At 33.3% G+C, this 19021-nt stretch overlaps 3 protein-coding genes across 3 annotated transcripts; all 3 read left to right on the top strand.

Moving 5' to 3' along the window:
- Nucleotides 1-1651: 1651 nt before the first annotated feature.
- On the top strand, nt 1652-3396 carry LOC139883379 (basic leucine zipper 6-like). Its single transcript, XM_071867561.1, has 4 exons — nt 1652-2256; nt 2550-2640; nt 2768-2894; nt 3191-3396. The coding sequence occupies exons 1-4, from the start codon at nt 1652-1654 to the stop codon at nt 3394-3396; spliced, it is 1029 nt and encodes a 342-aa protein (XP_071723662.1).
- A 4177-nt stretch (nt 3397-7573) lies between these two features.
- On the top strand, nt 7574-10665 carry LOC139883389 (sodium/calcium exchanger NCL-like). The gene is made up of 7 exons (XM_071867569.1): nt 7574-7778; nt 8378-8563; nt 8718-8899; nt 9215-9360; nt 9452-9725; nt 9998-10300; nt 10417-10665. The coding sequence occupies exons 1-7, from the start codon at nt 7592-7594 to the stop codon at nt 10663-10665; spliced, it is 1527 nt and encodes a 508-aa protein (XP_071723670.1). The 5' UTR covers nt 7574-7591.
- Nucleotides 10666-13248: 2583 nt separating this feature from the next.
- LOC139883377 (sodium/calcium exchanger NCL-like) lies at nt 13249-13934 on the top strand. Its single transcript, XM_071867560.1, has 2 exons — nt 13249-13569; nt 13686-13934. The coding sequence occupies exons 1-2, from the start codon at nt 13249-13251 to the stop codon at nt 13932-13934; spliced, it is 570 nt and encodes a 189-aa protein (XP_071723661.1).
- The last annotated feature ends 5087 nt before the right edge of the window (nt 13935-19021 follow it).

The following is a 19021-nucleotide window of genomic DNA, read 5'->3' as shown; positions in this document are numbered from 1 at the left end:
TTGTTGTTTTTTCTCTTAGTAAGATTTCTATTTGTGCTTGTGATAGAGTCTGTAAATAGTTTTTAACAGATCCTGTTACTTTGTAAGTAACAAAGGTCCAGACTAGATTAGGATTAAAATCTTGAAATATTTTTTCTAGTTGAATTAATAATCCTGTATTATTCATCCAAAGAGTTAAAGCCTCTTCTTTATTTTGAACACAGTCTAGGTTTAGAATGTCTATATTAGTTTTAATTGATGGTGTATATTCGTCAGGAAATTTTTTCCATTTGTCATTTTGTTTAGTATATCCTTTTTCATTCATATAATCATTATGATAAAATTCTCTTCTTCTTTTATGTCCTGAAGTTGATTCTGGAATTTCCTCTAGTTTCATTCTAAATGGTAAATCATCTTCTGATTCATACCCATATACTACTTCTTCTTTATCATCATCTATATTGTAATTTTTATGCTCATAAGTTTCTTTTTCTTCTTCAATAATTTTTAGTTGGGATAGAAGTTGCCTAACTTCTGATATTTGGTCGGATATATTTTCTTGTTCCATCATATAATTCTTCGAGGTAATTCTAGAGTAATTATTCTTTTAGGTTTTGTAATAATGATTTCTTGTTGGATATTCGGGTATTGAATTATAGATTTTCCTTTTTCTGAATTTAGTTTTTCAAATTTGTATAACTCTTCGTTTAATCTTTCTATAATATCTCCCTCTTCCTGAAAATTTTTTTCATTCTGATTCTCTAATAAATCTTTAATATTTTTAAGACAATTTTTTGAATCATTAATTTCTTGATATATATCTTTTGATTTATGTTGATTTATATATTCATTCATTGTAGAAAACGATTCTTCAATAGTCTTTTTATTTTCTATAATCATATTTTCTAGATTATTTAATTTTTCATTTAATTCATTTCTAATATCTTTTAAATCTTCTTTTATTTTTACTATATCAGATGTTAATGCCATTATGTAGTTTCTAATTGTACTTTTAGCGTTTCTAAGGTTTTTAGATATTCTTTTTCCTTTTTTAATGTTTGTCTAGTGTGTTCATATTGATTTATAAGATAACCTGCGTAATGTATTGTTTTCATCCTATGATGTGCTCTTATTAATCCTTGAAGATGTTGTATGTGGTCTTCATAAACTTCTATCATGCCTTTGGATATTAGTATTTTTTGTTTTGAATCGATTAATTGGTTACGTAAAACAATATTCATAATGAAGGGACTATTTTGTTGTTTTATCAAAACTTAAAAGTACTTTTTGTAAATAGGTGAAACAATTTAAATAGTATGTTTAATTGCATAGTCGAACACTATGTTTTCGACTTTGTTCTTCCCTCATAATCGTAAACACAGAATTCGATCTTCTTATTTTTGTTTACATTGTCCGCAGACATCAATAATTTTATTTACAGTTTATGTTTTCCGTTTATTTTTGTAAATAATTCATTTTTATTCCGCCATGTGACCCACAACAATGGGATCGATGCCCTTTACTACAGTTAGTAATAATACTAACCCGGTTTAATTCGGATCTTCATTTGACTAAAATACCCTTCATTTCCACAATTATAATTCAAATCAAAATTTCTCAACCACATTATAACATTTTTGCGGCCAATACAATAGAATAGTTTAGAGGGAAAATGGCGCAATTGCCTCCTAGAGCTCCTACTGTCATGACTCAAAATTGGCACCCATTTTCTCACCACCACCACCACCAGAAACTGCCCAACTTCCCCGCCCCCGCCGCCAACAACCAACAGCCGTCGTGGATGGACGAATTCCTAGACTTCTCTTCCGTCAAGCGTGGGTCCCACAGGCGGTCCGCCAGCGATTCCATCGCATTCCTGGAGATACCATTTGGGGAGGAGTGTCAGAACTCATCGACGACGTCGTCCACCAATAACCACCACATGGCGGCGGAGGAGGAGGAGGAAGCCAACGGTTTCGACCGCATTGACGATGAGCAGCTCATGTCGATGTTCTCAGACGATATGGGACTGACACCCCCGCCGCCACCACCGCCGCCGCCTATGTCGAACCCTTCTACCCCGTCCGATCAGAATAGCAACAATGATGATCAGCAGAAACCTACACCGTCCGATTTGGATCAGCCACAGACCAAAACAGAGCCAGGAGAAGTAGAGAGTTCATGCCAATTATTCCTCGAGTCTCAAGCAAATCAACAGCAATCGTTGAATTACAATTCTAATGGCGATCTCGTGATTGATCCAAAGAGGGTCAAGAGGTAATTACAATTAACTCTAAATAAAATATAATTATGAATAATGTAAAGTTCTCCTTTCAATCCACTTTAAGTGTTGAAAATTACGAATCATTAAAAAAAAATTAATAAAAAAAAAATTATTTCTACTTATTATTTATTATTTAAAAATTATAAATATTTAAAGATAAAATTGAAAAAAAAATTTAAAAATTTCATAAAAAAATATTTAAAACAAATTTTATTAAAAAATTATTAAATTAATGATTATCAAATATACTATATTAATAAATATCTTTTAATTGATTAATTACTAGAATTTTAGCGAATCGACAATCTGCTCAGAGGTCCAGAGTGAGGAAGCTTCAGTACATCTCAGAGCTAGAACGAAGTGTAACATCATTACAGGTTAGTTTCTAGAACTATGCGTACATTAATTAATTATTAATTAATCTCTCATTATGTAGAGTTTAATTAATTAAAATCTTAATTAATCTACATTTTAATTCTTAATTTCCTTTTTAATGAATTGAAGAGTGAAGTATCTGCATTGTCGCCGAGGGTATCATTCTTGGATCATCAGAGGTTAATCCTGAACGTGGATAATAGTGCTTTAAAGCAACGCATTGCTGCTTTGGCTCAGGACAAAATATTTAAAGATGGTAACTAACTTCTTATACTCCGTAGTAATCACTAATTTCTTCCTTAAATTCGGTTAGGTATAATAAATAAAGTTATTCATGTATTAAAATAAATAAATAAAATTATTCACATCATAAAATCGTACTAATAAAAATGTTATACTATCTCCGGTGGAGATTATACACCTTTTTAATATAGATATTAAATTATTAATCGATTAAGTTAATATTACAATTTCGGCCCGAAATTTGCATACGGGAGTATTATATAATTTATCATTTCTTAAATTATGAACTATATATACTAAATTTGGCAGCTCATCAAGAGGCTTTGAAGAAGGAAATAGAGAGGTTGAGGCAGATTTATCAGCAGCAGCAGAGCATGAAGAAGATCATTAATAGTAGTAATAATAATAATGCCACCACTCCGACCGCCGCGAACGGAGGAGGAACACAGGCTACGGCGGCGGAGCAGCCGCAGCCAATGGATTGTACGGAGAAAGAGGAGGAGCATCTAAACTGAGAGAGACAAGTGAATATTCTAAAACTGCTGACTTTGGGTTGGGACATTGAGAGACTTTCACGTGATGTGTTTTTTCTTCTCCATCAGTGTGGGGACCACATAAGCTTTTGACATGGTTCTAAGATTTGTTAGATGAACGCCACGTGGCTCATGATATTGATTTATCCTGATTAATTTGATTTAATTTAAACTTTTTTTTTTTGCTTTCTTTATTTGGGATATTGATTATTGGGAGACAAAAGGTGGTGGGCTTTGTAATTTTTGGGTTCATTAGAAAAACAGGAAAAAGATAAGTCTGGGTTTGGGTGTGTCCGGGACTGGGATCAGTTAAACTTAGATAGGAATTACTTAATCTGGTCGATGGCTCGCTTGATTGTTTGACTTTTGTATTTCTTGAAAGTGACTCTCTTCTGTAATTTTTTTTTTGTTCTTATTTCGTAATATTTCTGGGCAATTGTAAAAACAAAATTGAATTGAAATTCATCTGTTTCCGATTTCTTCTTCCATTATAGGTCAATTGTTTTACTATGATCCCTTAATCGGTCGATAGGGGTTAAATCCCCATTCTCTGCAATGAAAAAACTTTATAATTAATTTCTTATCATTTCATGTACTAAAATGAGATATTAGTCTCACAATACCCAAAAAAATAGTTTTACCATGAAATACATGTAGTGAATGGTTTCAACATTAATTCAGTCCATGCAAGTTGACCTGGCGTCCGGCCTAGTTTGGGTTCGACTCGGGTCGAAATCAAATTCAATCATATATGACGTTTAAACGATCGAATTCGACCTATAGCGAGATTACACTGACTCATTCTTAAAATAGATTAGCTTTCCTTTCTTCTTCTAATCATAAACTTTTCGATTTATTTGGACTAGAATTGACGGGTGGCTTGAACTAGTCAAACGGTTCAGTACTGCTTCATCGTAAAATGCATGAACGAGCCGGCCCAATCTTCCGTTTATGGGTCTAAAGTTATGGGCCTCCTTAAATTTGATTAGTTTCAAGCTTATCATGACGATAAACCGGGCCCCATAACTGAACTGAACTGTCAATTTTGGACCAAATAATTTTAGTTTAGACCCAATGTTGATCTTGTTTGTGATTTTGGGCTCACCGCCAAATTCGTATTTCTTTCTACAGTATAAATCCTTCCTTTTAATTGGAACTCATTGTACACGTGTTTAAGGATGACGACTGATCAGCAATAGAAATGTTATTCTTGTCTAGTTTTGACCACCGACCCGACCCGACCCGACAAACAATTCATCACCGAGTCTGTCTGTGACTAGTTCCACGAAACTTATCGATAAAGACGTTCCAACATCAAACCTCATATGGCCAGAATATATATATATATATATTTAACTGTTCAATTTCTACAAAACCATGGCTTAACCGTCAATTAATGAAATCCATGTGTAATTAGCATCATCGGGTTCGGGTCAGACGTGTTTCTTTTTTGCCTAATATAATTATTAAGTACTTAATTAGGTACAACACTTTTTAATTAACAGAAGCCTTAAGAAGAAGAAAGCTAGCACTAGCAAGAGAAAGAAATCCGGCACTTTGCGTGTTATGTGGACACGTGTCATCCTCACATCTTGCCGACTGGAGATGTTGTCCTATCATTATTGGTCAACTCTACCCTAGTTCTACTCGTGACTGACTCACTATTCTTAACTCGAATTAAATAATGTTTCATCGAATTACATCTTCACACGATATTTTACGATTTCATTATCTTCATTTTGATTTCGAAGTTCTATAAGATACTATACTCCTAACTAATTTTGATTGATTAGAGAATGAAATTTAAAATCCTAATGAAGAAATCATCTTTATATAGAGAGATAATATATTTTTCTATAATGTGCTACGTATTTGTTATACATAAATACACATCAGTATTTTTTCAAAATATTCTTCGCGTATCTATATTTTAAAGATAATTTTATCATTTTATCACAATAAGTGGACAACATTTAAAAAAATAGATTTGAGTATTTTGTTCCGCGAATAACTCTCTAGAGAGTGAGTGGACACTTATTATGCCATTTTTCCTTAAATTACCAACGAAATAAAATTCATATGGGACATAACAATGATATTACTCTAATTCCCAAAATCTCAATCATAATTCATAATCGATCTATTTCTATGATGGTGACTTTGTCATTTTGAATGATTATTTCTATAATGACTAGTTTTGAAAATTATCTGCATGCAACTTATGAAGATTTCGAGATTACTGTTTTATTCCTTCTACTTTCTATCTGAAATGAAATCTCTAATGAAAATTAATTGATTTAGGGATTAGGGTTCTTCATTTCAATTAATCACTCTGTTAGATTTTAAACGCAAATTTAAATTGTTGTTAATCCAAATTATCTTAGCAACCTCAATTTTCTCTTTTTTTTTCTTAAAAATAAAATAAATTTGGCTGGTTGATGGCAATCTACAACGATTCGGGTTCATCGCCATCAGTTTATACCTTTTCAAAGATCACGTCCCTCGAAATTCAAGACTCATGGATCTTAAATCACGGCGCGTTTATCAGAAGGGTGGGACAACGCCATAGCTCATATTAGTCTATAAACAAGGCGATTGAGGCTAGATTTGAGTTTGGATAAAGATATCATATGAGCTCACGTTTTCATTTCAAGTTCGCACTCTCCTGTATGAAACTTTACTATTCGTTATGTCTATAGTTATATTTCTCTATTTGCTATTGTCTGTGGCTTAACAGCCTAAGAAATCTATTGTTGAATAAGAATTGAAATGAGAATTTTTATTATTGAGTTAAAAAAGAAGGATAAAATAATCGGTTATGCAAAGTTGTTATATGTTGGACTTGGTAGGAAAATGATTGTTATTTTATGATATTATATGTCATTTTATAGTTTTTTTGTATAATAAGAATAACTGGTAATATTAGTTTATATTTAGTACATAATTAACTTGTGATTTATTTTTGAACATTGTATTACATATTATTTCTTTACATACTAATTAATAATATGATATAATCGAAAAATAAAAAATAAATTAAAAATAAAATATAAAGTATAATAATAAAAATACACGTTTCTATCCATTCATTCTATAATCATAATTCATTTTATTATTTAATTATAAGTTAGATTATTATATTAATGTCCCAATTTTCATTGTTTTTTATCGTAATAATAAACAATCATATGTTCAAATAAAATAAAATACATAAATTAAATAAACGTCGACCTGCCACTAGTTATAATACGTATCTCCAACCGTTTTCATAAATACAAAAGTTCATTAATGTGTAGATAATTTTGAACATGTATAACTAGCGTGAACTTAATTTTGGCCGGTTGAAGTTATTGTGACTTTTTTTTTTTTGGGTATTGAGAAAGTCTATATTAGCTTAAATGTCGTATTCATAAAGTATTCATTCATTTAATATTATTATTCCACGAATCCAAAAATTAATTAAAAAATTGGTCGCAAATCGCGATTTATTCGAATTTCATGTTCATTTATTCCGCTCCTTTTTTTAAAAAGAATTATCTATTCCGCTTCTCCACTTTGACTTTTTTTTTTTCCCGATTGACGGAAGTCTGTGATTAACCTCTGACATTTCGTGTGCAATTAGAACAAAAGACTTTTACGATTGTCGGCTCATACGACTGTCGGATGTGAGACAGTCATAGAGAAAAAAAAAAAGAAAAGAAATGGACATTAGTAATTAATTACGTAATCTAGAGACAATTTTTTACGCATATATAAAGATGAAAGATATCCCTGCAAGTTTTCGCTCCATAGTTATCCCCTACCTCCCTCGAACCAGAAATCTCCTTGGACTCGCTCATTCACTCAGCTCAACTCAACTCAACTCATATATCGCCATCATTCACTCACTCAGCCTTTAGAAACCAAAAGTCAAACAACACCGACCATGCCTACACGCAGCCACCACCACCACCAAACATGTCTTCTCCTTCTCCTCCTCCTCAGCGGCGGAACTCATGGTGGAAGCAGTCGTTTCATCCTCCCTGGCAGTCCATTGGATTCGAATCCAATCTCTGACGGGGAAACCGCTTCTTCTTCTTCTTCTTCAATATTATCAGCAGTTCTGCTGCCTCATGAGAGGATTAATAGTGATGACGTGGAGGAGGAGGTTATTAAATGTGAGCAGACGTACGGGTTCATGCCGTGCACCAGCTCTTGGGCGGGTAACCTGTTCCTGATAATCGGGTACGGGTATTTGATGTATTTGGCCGCCACTCACTTGTCTACTGGAAGTGAGCTTCTGCTTCAAATATTGGGTCCCGGCATTGTTGGTGGCCTTTTCCTTCCCATCCTTGGCTCTCTCCCTGATGCCTTGCTCATTCTAGGTAATTAATTAACTATATAAATTTGGAATTCATAGTGTAAATATGTGATCATATATATAATTATTAGAGTAATTATATGTTCGTATGTCATTTGGTTCAACAGATTTGGATTACATAATGGTAGTCCTCCCCCAACCAAAACGATCATGAAAAGTCGATCCCATGATTTTCAGGATAAAAATTTCCGAATAATTTCAAGATTATTATTGTGTAATTATGTTATAATTATAAATAGTATCATATAATATATAAATATTAAAATTGAAAAAAAATATTTTGTAATTATATCAATTCTTATAGGATATTGGATTTGAAATTGTGTAGTTATATATATTTCTATGGGATGTTGGAATTGAAATTGTATAATTTGAACCTCCGAATTATACACGTCCTTCCCAACAGCTAAACTATGTAATTAACACTAATTACATGCAAATCCAATTACATGTGGATTTCTAAGCAGACTCTAAGCAAAAGGAAACAGAAATGAAGATCATTTCATTTCATTTGGTTTGCCCCTCTGATGTTTGATTGTTCATACATTCATACATTAATGTATTACTAACACTTGTTAATTATTACTTTTATTTTGCAATTAGTTTCTGGACTTTCTGGAAACCCAGAAAATGCTCAAAGCGAGGTCTCAGTTGGAATGGGGTTGCTAGCTGGCTCTACTGTCTTGCTTCTCACACTGATTTGGGGATCTTGTGTCATTGTTGGCAAGTGTGACCTTGGTGAATCAAGAGCCATAGATGGACAAAATACTAAAGGATTTAACTTGCTTCGTAGGTCACTCTCCGCTCTTGTTAATACTCCCTCCGTATTGCATGTAAAAATTTGCATCTATTTTGGGACGGAGTTAGTATAAAATATAATCATTTCATCATGGACTATTTTTTCTCCTCTGCTTCAAAAACTTCCTTATGTTCAATTTTTCAGGCTCTGGTGTTAGTACTGATATCTGGACTTGCTATGCTGCTAGGATAATGGCAATATCCATTTTCCCATTTCTTGTCGTTCAACTACCACAAATTTTTAAGTCCAACTCGGGAAGACACCTAGGAGTCCTCATTGCACTTATCATATCCGTCGTCTTGTTGCTTTGTTACTGTATTTATCAGGTTCTCTCTCCCAACTCACTTAAATCATGCAATCTGTTCACCCATTTAGTTAATTGGGGGAAAAAAATGCATGCATAAAGTACAAACCTTTGGAAGTGAGACAATTAAGTAACACACTTCTTATATATGTCATGCCGAAAAATCTTGTCAGTATTAATTTATCATTGATTCATTATGATGAATTCTGCAGTATCTTCTCTATGTATTATGCTCAGTTTGTATGAACCTTCCTTAATTATTTGTGTTTTTTCTTCTTAATTTACGCCTCTGGCTTTCAGCTTGACGTTCGTTCCTTTCTTTGATAATGCTTTACAGGTCTTGCAGCCTTCGGTCCAGAGGAGACGGATGTCTTATGCTAAGCACAAACATGTAATGTCAGGAATCTTAAGAGATTTAAGAAAGCGTGATAAAGGAAAGCTCATGGGCGATGACGGCCAGCCTGATAGAGAAGTCATAAAAAGGTTTGTCTTTCTTTTATTCTTCCCCCTACCCTAAAAGGAAACAGCATTCTCGTTTTTGTAAAATTTCTGATTTCAAATAATGTCAGTACAGATTGTTTAGTAGTATGGATACAAACGGAGATGGGTATTTATCTGCCGGTGAATTGAAAGCACTAATCATCGGAATCCAGTTTGAGGAGATGGATTTGGATAAGGATGATGCAGTGGAAAAGGTTATGCGAGATTTTGATATAAGTCGTGATGGTCGTATTGAAGAGGATGAATTCGTCAACGGTGTAACCAAATGGCTTGTCGAAGCAAGACAAGTCGGGGGTGGTTCTAATGATCCTGTTCAAACACAAAAGTACATCGACTACTTTCACAGGGTAAGTAATTCAGTAGGCTTATTGATGCTGACCTAGAATAGAAGAGTGTTTTGATTTTGCATTTATAGACTATATACTCTATAACCTCCATAAAATGATACTCAATACATTAGTAACCATACAAAACTAATAAATTTGTTTGGTACAAACTCAAGTTTTATATATAATAATATCGTTTTAAGTATTATCTTTTAAAATAAAAATCTATTAGTCCCGACAATATTAATTTAAAGAGGTTCACATGTAGTAACAATATGTGCACATACTTACAGCAAACAAAGAGAGAGCATGAACTGCTGGGTGAAGATGGTGACGATGAAGGCGGAGGCATTGCAAATCCTCGGCGGAATAGTTTGAAAGCGGTACTGTTTCTGTTGCTCGGAACTATTATTGCGGCGGCAATTTCTGATCCCTTGGTAGATGCTGTCAATGGCTTCTCTAAGGCAACTCGCATTCCTTCTTTCTTCATATCTTTTATCGCATTGCCCTTTGCTACCAACTCTAGCGAAGCTGTTTCAGCAATTATCTTTTCTAGCCGTAAGAAGATCACAACTTCCTCCTTAACATTCTCTGAGGTATGTCCTTAAAATTTCATTTCTACAGTACTGACTTGGGAGTAACTTCAATATTTGTTTTTACTTTAATAATTCCTAATTGATATAAAAAATGTTCTGAATTTTTCCTGGTGCAGCTATATGGAGCAGCAACAATGAACAATCTCCTTTGTCTATCAGTATTCTTAGGACTTGTCTACATAAGGGGGTTGACTTGGGATTTCTCATCCGAGGTTTTGGTTATTCTTATCGTCTGCCTTCTGATGGGCGGCTTTGCCAGTTACCGGACCACGTTCCCTCTTTGGACATGCTTTCTGGCATATGCTCTCTATCCATTTTCCCTGGCTCTGGTCTATGTTCTTGATTATGTCTTTAATTGGTCATAAATAGTTTAATGTTTCTATGTATCAATTTACTTGGACAAAATTACACGTACACTTTCTTTATTCTCTCGATCAGTAGTAGTACCTTGTATCTCAAGTTAGCTAGGTGTATAATACTGTACTTGATTGTATTCAAGAGTTATATTAGATTAAATTGTAACTATGAAGTCCATCCTTCCAATATGCTCTACCTGATGTCTGAAAGTTTTTGTTCTCCAAGGTAGGTCCTACACCTGCTCGCTACTTTTCCGTCTTTAAATAGATGATGTTTTGACTTTAAATTTATTTTAAATGAATTTAATGAGATAAAACGACATCTATTCAAATATAATATATTCCTTTCATCCCTAATTAATTGTCACGTTTTTTATACAAATTACATAAAAAACGTGACACTTAATTAGAGACGGAAGTAGTATATAGTATTATTTTGACTCAGCTTGCAATGCAAGGAAAAGATATATAATGAATTGTTCAGGTCAAAGATATGGAGGCCGAAGAAGCTGACAAATCATATCCCTTAAAAATCTCTTTTTCGGATCCTATACTTCTAACAATAGAAATCTATTTCTCAACCCCTAAAGATTTCCTCCTATATCTTCTCCCTCGCAAAATCTGTTGGATTAACTCGATCCCTTTTTATCTTTTTTGATATTAAACGAGATTTCATTAATGCAAATTACGAGTCGTTACAAAAAACAGATGAGAGCGTAAATCAATTCGATCTCTTTTTATTTTCCTCTTAAAATGTTCAAGTCAATACTCAGAATATAGATAAAATATTCTGAAAAAAATATTTAATGACACTAAATCTACACATGACTTGACAGATGCATGACTTCAATATTTATCAATTAGGTAAAAATCCATTATGTGATCTCGTAGGGTTTGAAGGATAAACAAACACACCATTAACTACTACACTAATCAAAATTAGAGTGAGAATAGAACTCAGCTAAGAGTTTCTCGACAATTTTCTGTCAACAGAAAATGTTATTCGCCTGAATATTAAGAAACACAGATATGGTATAAGATTGAAAAGGAAATCCCAACATACAATAGACACTCTTCTCTAGAAATATGAGATTTAAATTAAATTATCTACAATTCTTATGTTAAAATGGGAATATTCTAATAGAAATGTTTAGACTAAGAAGTTTTTTTTATTTCATTACTGTATGATCGATACATTTTATAATCCTTAGAGTTAGTGTTCTATAGAGTTACAATTACATTTGACTAAAGCTAATCTACTGCATATTCAAATACGTAACTGAATAACAACTTATTGTTTTAATTTACAGATAACATATAGAATGGGCTTGTGATGCAATGGGCTCGTGAGCCCATACTCTCTCTAATATATTTCACAAAATGCAAAACTAGAAGGCTGTCTGATCAAATACTGCAAAACTAAACTAGAACGAGATATGTTGTACTATATAAGATACCAACCATATATATGCACTACAATAGTTCATAACTTCAAATTGAGATCAACAGTTTCTCCGGCATCACCAATATGGTTGTTGTTCATCACCACAGTTGCCGTCGTGGGGGGTTGTTGGCCGAAAATGTGCACTGGCATCGATTGTTGTGGCAATGAGCTACGATAGGAAGACGGCTGTTGTTGCTTTTGTTTTGAATCCTCCTCCGTGTTTCTTCCCTTTAGAAACAAAAAATAATTAAAACATATAGTCAATAACTAAATAAAGAAAGCTAGAGATGATCACATGGACGGGTTTGGCGAATTACTTGATGATAAGGCAATACTAATGAATTATCAAAATGTGGGAATCCATTATTGAAAAAGGTTTGATGAGCAGAGAAACCGGAGGAAGCCGTAGTTGGTGGGGCTAATGAGAGAAAATCTCCATCTGAAATCCCATTTTCTGTTCTAGTTTTCCCTACCATTAATGATGTTGAGCTTGAAGCTTCATATCCATCTCTGAAAAATTAAACAACAAAACTCAGAATCAAACTACACATACTTAGTCATGACGAATGGTACTTGTGTTCAGATATACTATCTTCGTGTCAAAATAGTTGCATATGAAAAAATTGACGACTATTTTGAGACAGGGTAATATTATATAACATATTATATAACCGTGAATCGTGATCTGACCTGGAATTAGAGTGCTCAAAATTAGCAGAAGCATTAGGCCTACGTCCATTGTAGTGATGAGCAATGGGGGGCAATTTGTAGTGGAGAAAAGGTCCATTGTGATCTAGAGAGAAAGGGTATGGCCTCTTCACGCCTACTACCTTCTATGCTAATTTGTAACAAATCCAAAAAAAAAAAACTCAAATTTTAAATCAACAATACTTGCTTTGCTTCATCAGTAAAAGTAAGTTAGTATTATGTGAAACGAAGTACCTACCTTGTCTTCTTCCGGCCGAATCGGATTATTGTAATTGCCATGATAGCTTTGGTTACATTAGTAACCATACAAAACTAATAAATTTGTTTGGTACAAACTCAAGTTTTATATATAATAATATCGTTTTAAGTATTATCTTTTAAAATAAAAATCTATTAGTCCCGACAATATTAATTTAAAGAGGTTCACATGTAGTAACAATATGTGCACATACTTACAGCAAACAAAGAGAGAGCATGAACTGCTGGGTGAAGATGGTGACGATGAAGGCGGAGGCATTGCAAATCCTCGGCGGAATAGTTTGAAAGCGGTACTGTTTCTGTTGCTCGGAACTATTATTGCGGCGGCAATTTCTGATCCCTTGGTAGATGCTGTCAATGGCTTCTCTAAGGCAACTCGCATTCCTTCTTTCTTCATATCTTTTATCGCATTGCCCTTTGCTACCAACTCTAGCGAAGCTGTTTCAGCAATTATCTTTTCTAGCCGTAAGAAGATCACAACTTCCTCCTTAACATTCTCTGAGGTATGTCCTTAAAATTTCATTTCTACAGTACTGACTTGGGAGTAACTTCAATATTTGTTTTTACTTTAATAATTCCTAATTGATATAAAAAATGTTCTGAATTTTTCCTGGTGCAGCTATATGGAGCAGCAACAATGAACAATCTCCTTTGTCTATCAGTATTCTTAGGACTTGTCTACATAAGGGGGTTGACTTGGGATTTCTCATCCGAGGTTTTGGTTATTCTTATCGTCTGCCTTCTGATGGGCGGCTTTGCCAGTTACCGGACCACGTTCCCTCTTTGGACATGCTTTCTGGCATATGCTCTCTATCCATTTTCCCTGGCTCTGGTCTATGTTCTTGATTATGTCTTTAATTGGTCATAAATAGTTTAATGTTTCTATGTATCAATTTACTTGGACAAAATTACACGTACACTTTCTTTATTCTCTCGATCAGTAGTAGTACCTTGTATCTCAAGTTAGCTAGGTGTATAATACTGTACTTGATTGTATTCAAGAGTTATATTAGATTAAATTGTAACTATGAAGTCCATCCTTCCAATATGCTCTACCTGATGTCTGAAAGTTTTTGTTCTCCAAGGTAGGTCCTACACCTGCTCGCTACTTTTCCGTCTTTAAATAGATGATGTTTTGACTTTAAATTTATTTTAAATGAATTTAATGAGATAAAACGACATCTATTCAAATATAATATATTCCTTTCATCCCTAATTAATTGTCACGTTTTTTATACAAATTACATAAAAAACGTGACACTTAATTAGAGACGGAAGTAGTATATAGTATTATTTTGACTCAGCTTGCAATGCAAGGAAAAGATATATAATGAATTGTTCAGGTCAAAGATATGGAGGCCGAAGAAGCTGACAAATCATATCCCTTAAAAATCTCTTTTTCGGATCCTATACTTCTAACAATAGAAATCTATTTCTCAACCCCTAAAGATTTCCTCCTATATCTTCTCCCTCGCAAAATCTGTTGGATTAACTCGATCCCTTTTTATCTTTTTTGATATTAAACGAGATTTCATTAATGCAAATTACGAGTCGTTACAAAAAACAGATGAGAGCGTAAATCAATTCGATCTCTTTTTATTTTCCTCTTAAAATGTTCAAGTCAATACTCAGAATATAGATAAAATATTCTGAAAAAAATATTTAATGACACTAAATCTACACATGACTTGACAGATGCATGACTTCAATATTTATCAATTAGGTAAAAATCCATTATGTGATCTCGTAGGGTTTGAAGGATAAACAAACACACCATTAACTACTACACTAATCAAAATTAGAGTGAGAATAGAACTCAGCTAAGAGTTTCTCGACAATTTTCTGTCAACAGAAAATGTTATTCGCCTGAATATTAAGAAACACAGATATGGTATAAGATTGAAAAGGAAATCCCAACATACAATAGACACTCTTCTCTAGAAATATGAGATTTAAATTAAATTATCTACAATTCTTATGTTAAAATGGGAATATTCTAATAGAAATGTTTAGACTAAGAAGTTTTTTTTATTTCATTACTGTATGATCGATACATTTTATAATCCTTAGAGTTAGTGTTCTATAGAGTTACAATTACATTTGACTAAAGCTAATCTACTGCATATTCAAATACGTAACTGAATAACAACTTATTGTTTTAATTTACAGATAACATATAGAATGGGCTTGTGATGCAATGGGCTCGTGAGCCCATACTCTCTCTAATATATTTCACAAAATGCAAAACTAGAAGGCTGTCTGATCAAATACTGCAAAACTAAACTAGAACGAGATATGTTGTACTATATAAGATACCAACCATATATATGCACTACAATAGTTCATAACTTCAAATTGAGATCAACAGTTTCTCCGGCATCACCAATATGGTTGTTGTTCATCACCACAGTTGCCGTCGTGGGGGGTTGTTGGCCGAAAATGTGCACTGGCATCGATTGTTGTGGCAATGAGCTACGATAGGAAGACGGCTGTTGTTGCTTTTGTTTTGAATCCTCCTCCGTGTTTCTTCCCTTTAGAAACAAAAAATAATTAAAACATATAGTCAATAACTAAATAAAGAAAGCTAGAGATGATCACATGGACGGGTTTGGCGAATTACTTGATGATAAGGCAATACTAATGAATTATCAAAATGTGGGAATCCATTATTGAAAAAGGTTTGATGAGCAGAGAAACCGGAGGAAGCCGTAGTTGGTGGGGCTAATGAGAGAAAATCTCCATCTGAAATCCCATTTTCTGTTCTAGTTTTCCCTACCATTAATGATGTTGAGCTTGAAGCTTCATATCCATCTCTGAAAAATTAAACAACAAAACTCAGAATCAAACTACACATACTTAGTCATGACGAATGGTACTTGTGTTCAGATATACTATCTTCGTGTCAAAATAGTTGCATATGAAAAAATTGACGACTATTTTGAGAGACAGGGTAATATTATATAACATATTATATAACCGTGAATCGTGATCTGACCTGGAATTAGAGTGCTCAAAATTAGCAGAAGCATTAGGCCTACGTCCATTGTAGTGATGAGCAATGGGGGGCAATTTGTAGTGGAGAAAAGGTCCATTGTGATCTAGAGAGAAAGGGTATGGCCTCTTCACGCCTACTACCTTCTATGCTAATTTGTAACAAATCCAAAAAAAAAAAACTCAAATTTTAAATCAACAATACTTGCTTTGCTTCATCAGTAAAAGTAAGTTAGTATTATGTGAAACGAAGTACCTACCTTGTCTTCTTCCGGCCGAATCGGATTATTGTAATTGCCATGATAGCTTTGGTTTGAAGGGGGCTCCATCTGATACTTGTTTAATAGTACAGACGACGATGAACAACTTGTCGATGAAAGATTCACCTGTAAAATTCACGAAGACTCAATGATCATACAACATTCAATTAATCTGTACATCAAAATCAAATAAAAAAAACATATACTACCGCTGTCCCAAAATATACCTCACATTTTCTATTCATAATGCATATAAAACAGTGATGAGTATTTAGGACGGAAGGAGTGTTTATTTTATACCATCGGAGAAGGTGTCGCCGAATATTGTTGCATCAATCCGGGAAGATGCCAGGTAGGACTAAATTCATAAGGCAGATCCAAATTGGAACAAAAACCTAATCCTCCTGGATCTATACCAGGATGATTAATCTCTTTCTCGCGCCAAAACTTTGCCCCATTATTATTAATTTCATGCCCTGCCGTGGACGATGATGACCAGCAACTTGCTGAATTACTAGTATAATTCGACATATGATCAGGGTTTGCTGATCTAAAGACTGAATTAGGAATATCATTCCTTGGTGGGGTATTATTTGGGTGGGATAAATTAGGGTTACTAATTGGAAGTGATTGAAACTCTGTAATTGGTGCTAAACCAAAAGATGATGAATCTCTCTTCTGTCGCTCTTCCATTCTAATCTTCTCTAATTGTGCAACACCTAAACCTCTTTGTGGTATTTTCTTTTGCTTAGGTTTCTTATTCAAAACTTTAAAATTGATCCCTCCACCTCCACCTCCACCTCCTCCGCCATCACCACCACCATCATCTCCACCTCCCCCACCAGAACCTCCACCACTATTACACTTTTGGGTAGTCTGGTATTCTTGAACCATTGTTGGGTTTCACTTTCTATATCTAGACATAAAAATTGTTCCTTTTCTAAAAAAGATGAAAACTTTATATCATTTAAAATATCATTTCAATGCAAACCCAGAATTGAAAATAGACAACTAAAGAACATTCTTGATACACACATGAACAAACAACAAGGAGATAGGTAAGAGAGATTGAGAAATTCAAAATCTAGAGTACTTCCTATAGAAATGAATTTTGAGAGGTAGCTAAATCTAAGGCAAGAATTAAGTTCTAAGAACAAAAACAGATAGATTATATGAAACCAAAATCTGTTAGCTTTTTTTAAGATATGAACAAGAAGCAGAAATTCAGCAACAAAAACTAAATACCTGAGTGAAAAGAGAGAAAGGCTTGTCTGAGAGACAAGATCACAGATCAACACTAATTTGTATATTTACTAATAATAACATTATTATATTTTTGAATATTCATTAATTCAATATTGTCACACTTAAATAAAATAAAATAAAAAACAAAATCTTTTAAAATTTTCCTTCAATCGCTCTGTTTTTCCAAAACCATCGCTCCACTCTGTCCTCATTTCATTCCTAGACATTCTCTCATGATCCCTCTATCTCTCTCTCGCTATCTAAATCAAGCCCAACTCAGAGATTCTCTCTCTCTGTTAATATTATTTTAGTACTAATAATAATAAAAAAAAAACTAAGTAACAGATAGTAGTATATGTATAACAACTGCAATTGTCAGCTTTAAAGCTTTGTTGGATTTTTTTGGCATTTCTCAGCAACAATGGCTGTTGTAGGGTCTTTTTAGCACATGCATGAAATTCCACTCGTGGCTTCAATCATTGTGTACTTTTGGATTTTGGGACCCTTTCAAAATTTCATCTTTACTCCAATTTTAGATCAAAATTAAGATGACCAAATCAGGGTTCATTGAACTTGGAAGGTTTACAACACAAATGTATACAATTTTTAGCTATTGACATATATATATATAAATAAATAAATAAAGTGATAGTAGAAATAATTAACAACCTAAATCTCATATTTTGATCGATTACGGTATTATGGGTTACCAAATAAATAAAGATTTACTAGTAGAAAACATATTCACGAGATTTATGTAATTAGTTTTAATTCTAATAGAGAAAATGTTCACAATATGATCCTAATCATTTGCCAAGGGTAAGAAAACAGAGGGATGGAGGAGAAAATTCGACTATTATTATGTAAATTAATTAATTAAATAATTTACACTCGTCAGATTTAACGAAAAATAAAGCGAAGATTTCTCTTTCTTGTTCTATTTCTTAGTTACATGTGGAGAATTTAATTATTGTATTGTACACCTTTTTTTACATAAAAAATAAAATAAAAAAAATGTACACCTTTTTAATTCGACTAACATTTTTTATTTTTAAAGAAAAAGAAAAAACAGGAAAAACTTTAGGTTAAGTGCAAATACACAAGTATGGTAGGTGTAGTTCTTTTATAAAAATGACATGTGTAAAATAAAATATATCATCACTTAACACTTTAAGACACAATGAACGTTTGCCGTTAAGCTTTAACGGTATCCGCTGATGTTGTGAAGTATTGTCCTGGTGTTTAACAGAGGAAGAAGATGGAGAAAGTAACGACGTTAATTATTTTTCAATTTATGTTAAGTAATGATGTGGAATTATATCCCACTTGTCAATTTATGAAAAACTCCCTATATGAGTATTATATATCTACTTCACTACACCTTTTTTTGATAGAATACTTCACTACACCTAAGTCAAGAAATTACTCCTTTTTTGTTTTTGACAATTTTTTGTTATCT

This window comes from Rutidosis leptorrhynchoides, unplaced genomic scaffold, assembly GCF_046630445.1.
Source record: "Rutidosis leptorrhynchoides isolate AG116_Rl617_1_P2 unplaced genomic scaffold, CSIRO_AGI_Rlap_v1 contig39, whole genome shotgun sequence".
Lineage (NCBI taxonomy): Eukaryota > Viridiplantae > Streptophyta > Magnoliopsida > Asterales > Asteraceae > Rutidosis > Rutidosis leptorrhynchoides.
This window is presented reverse-complemented; position numbering and strand designations above follow the sequence as displayed.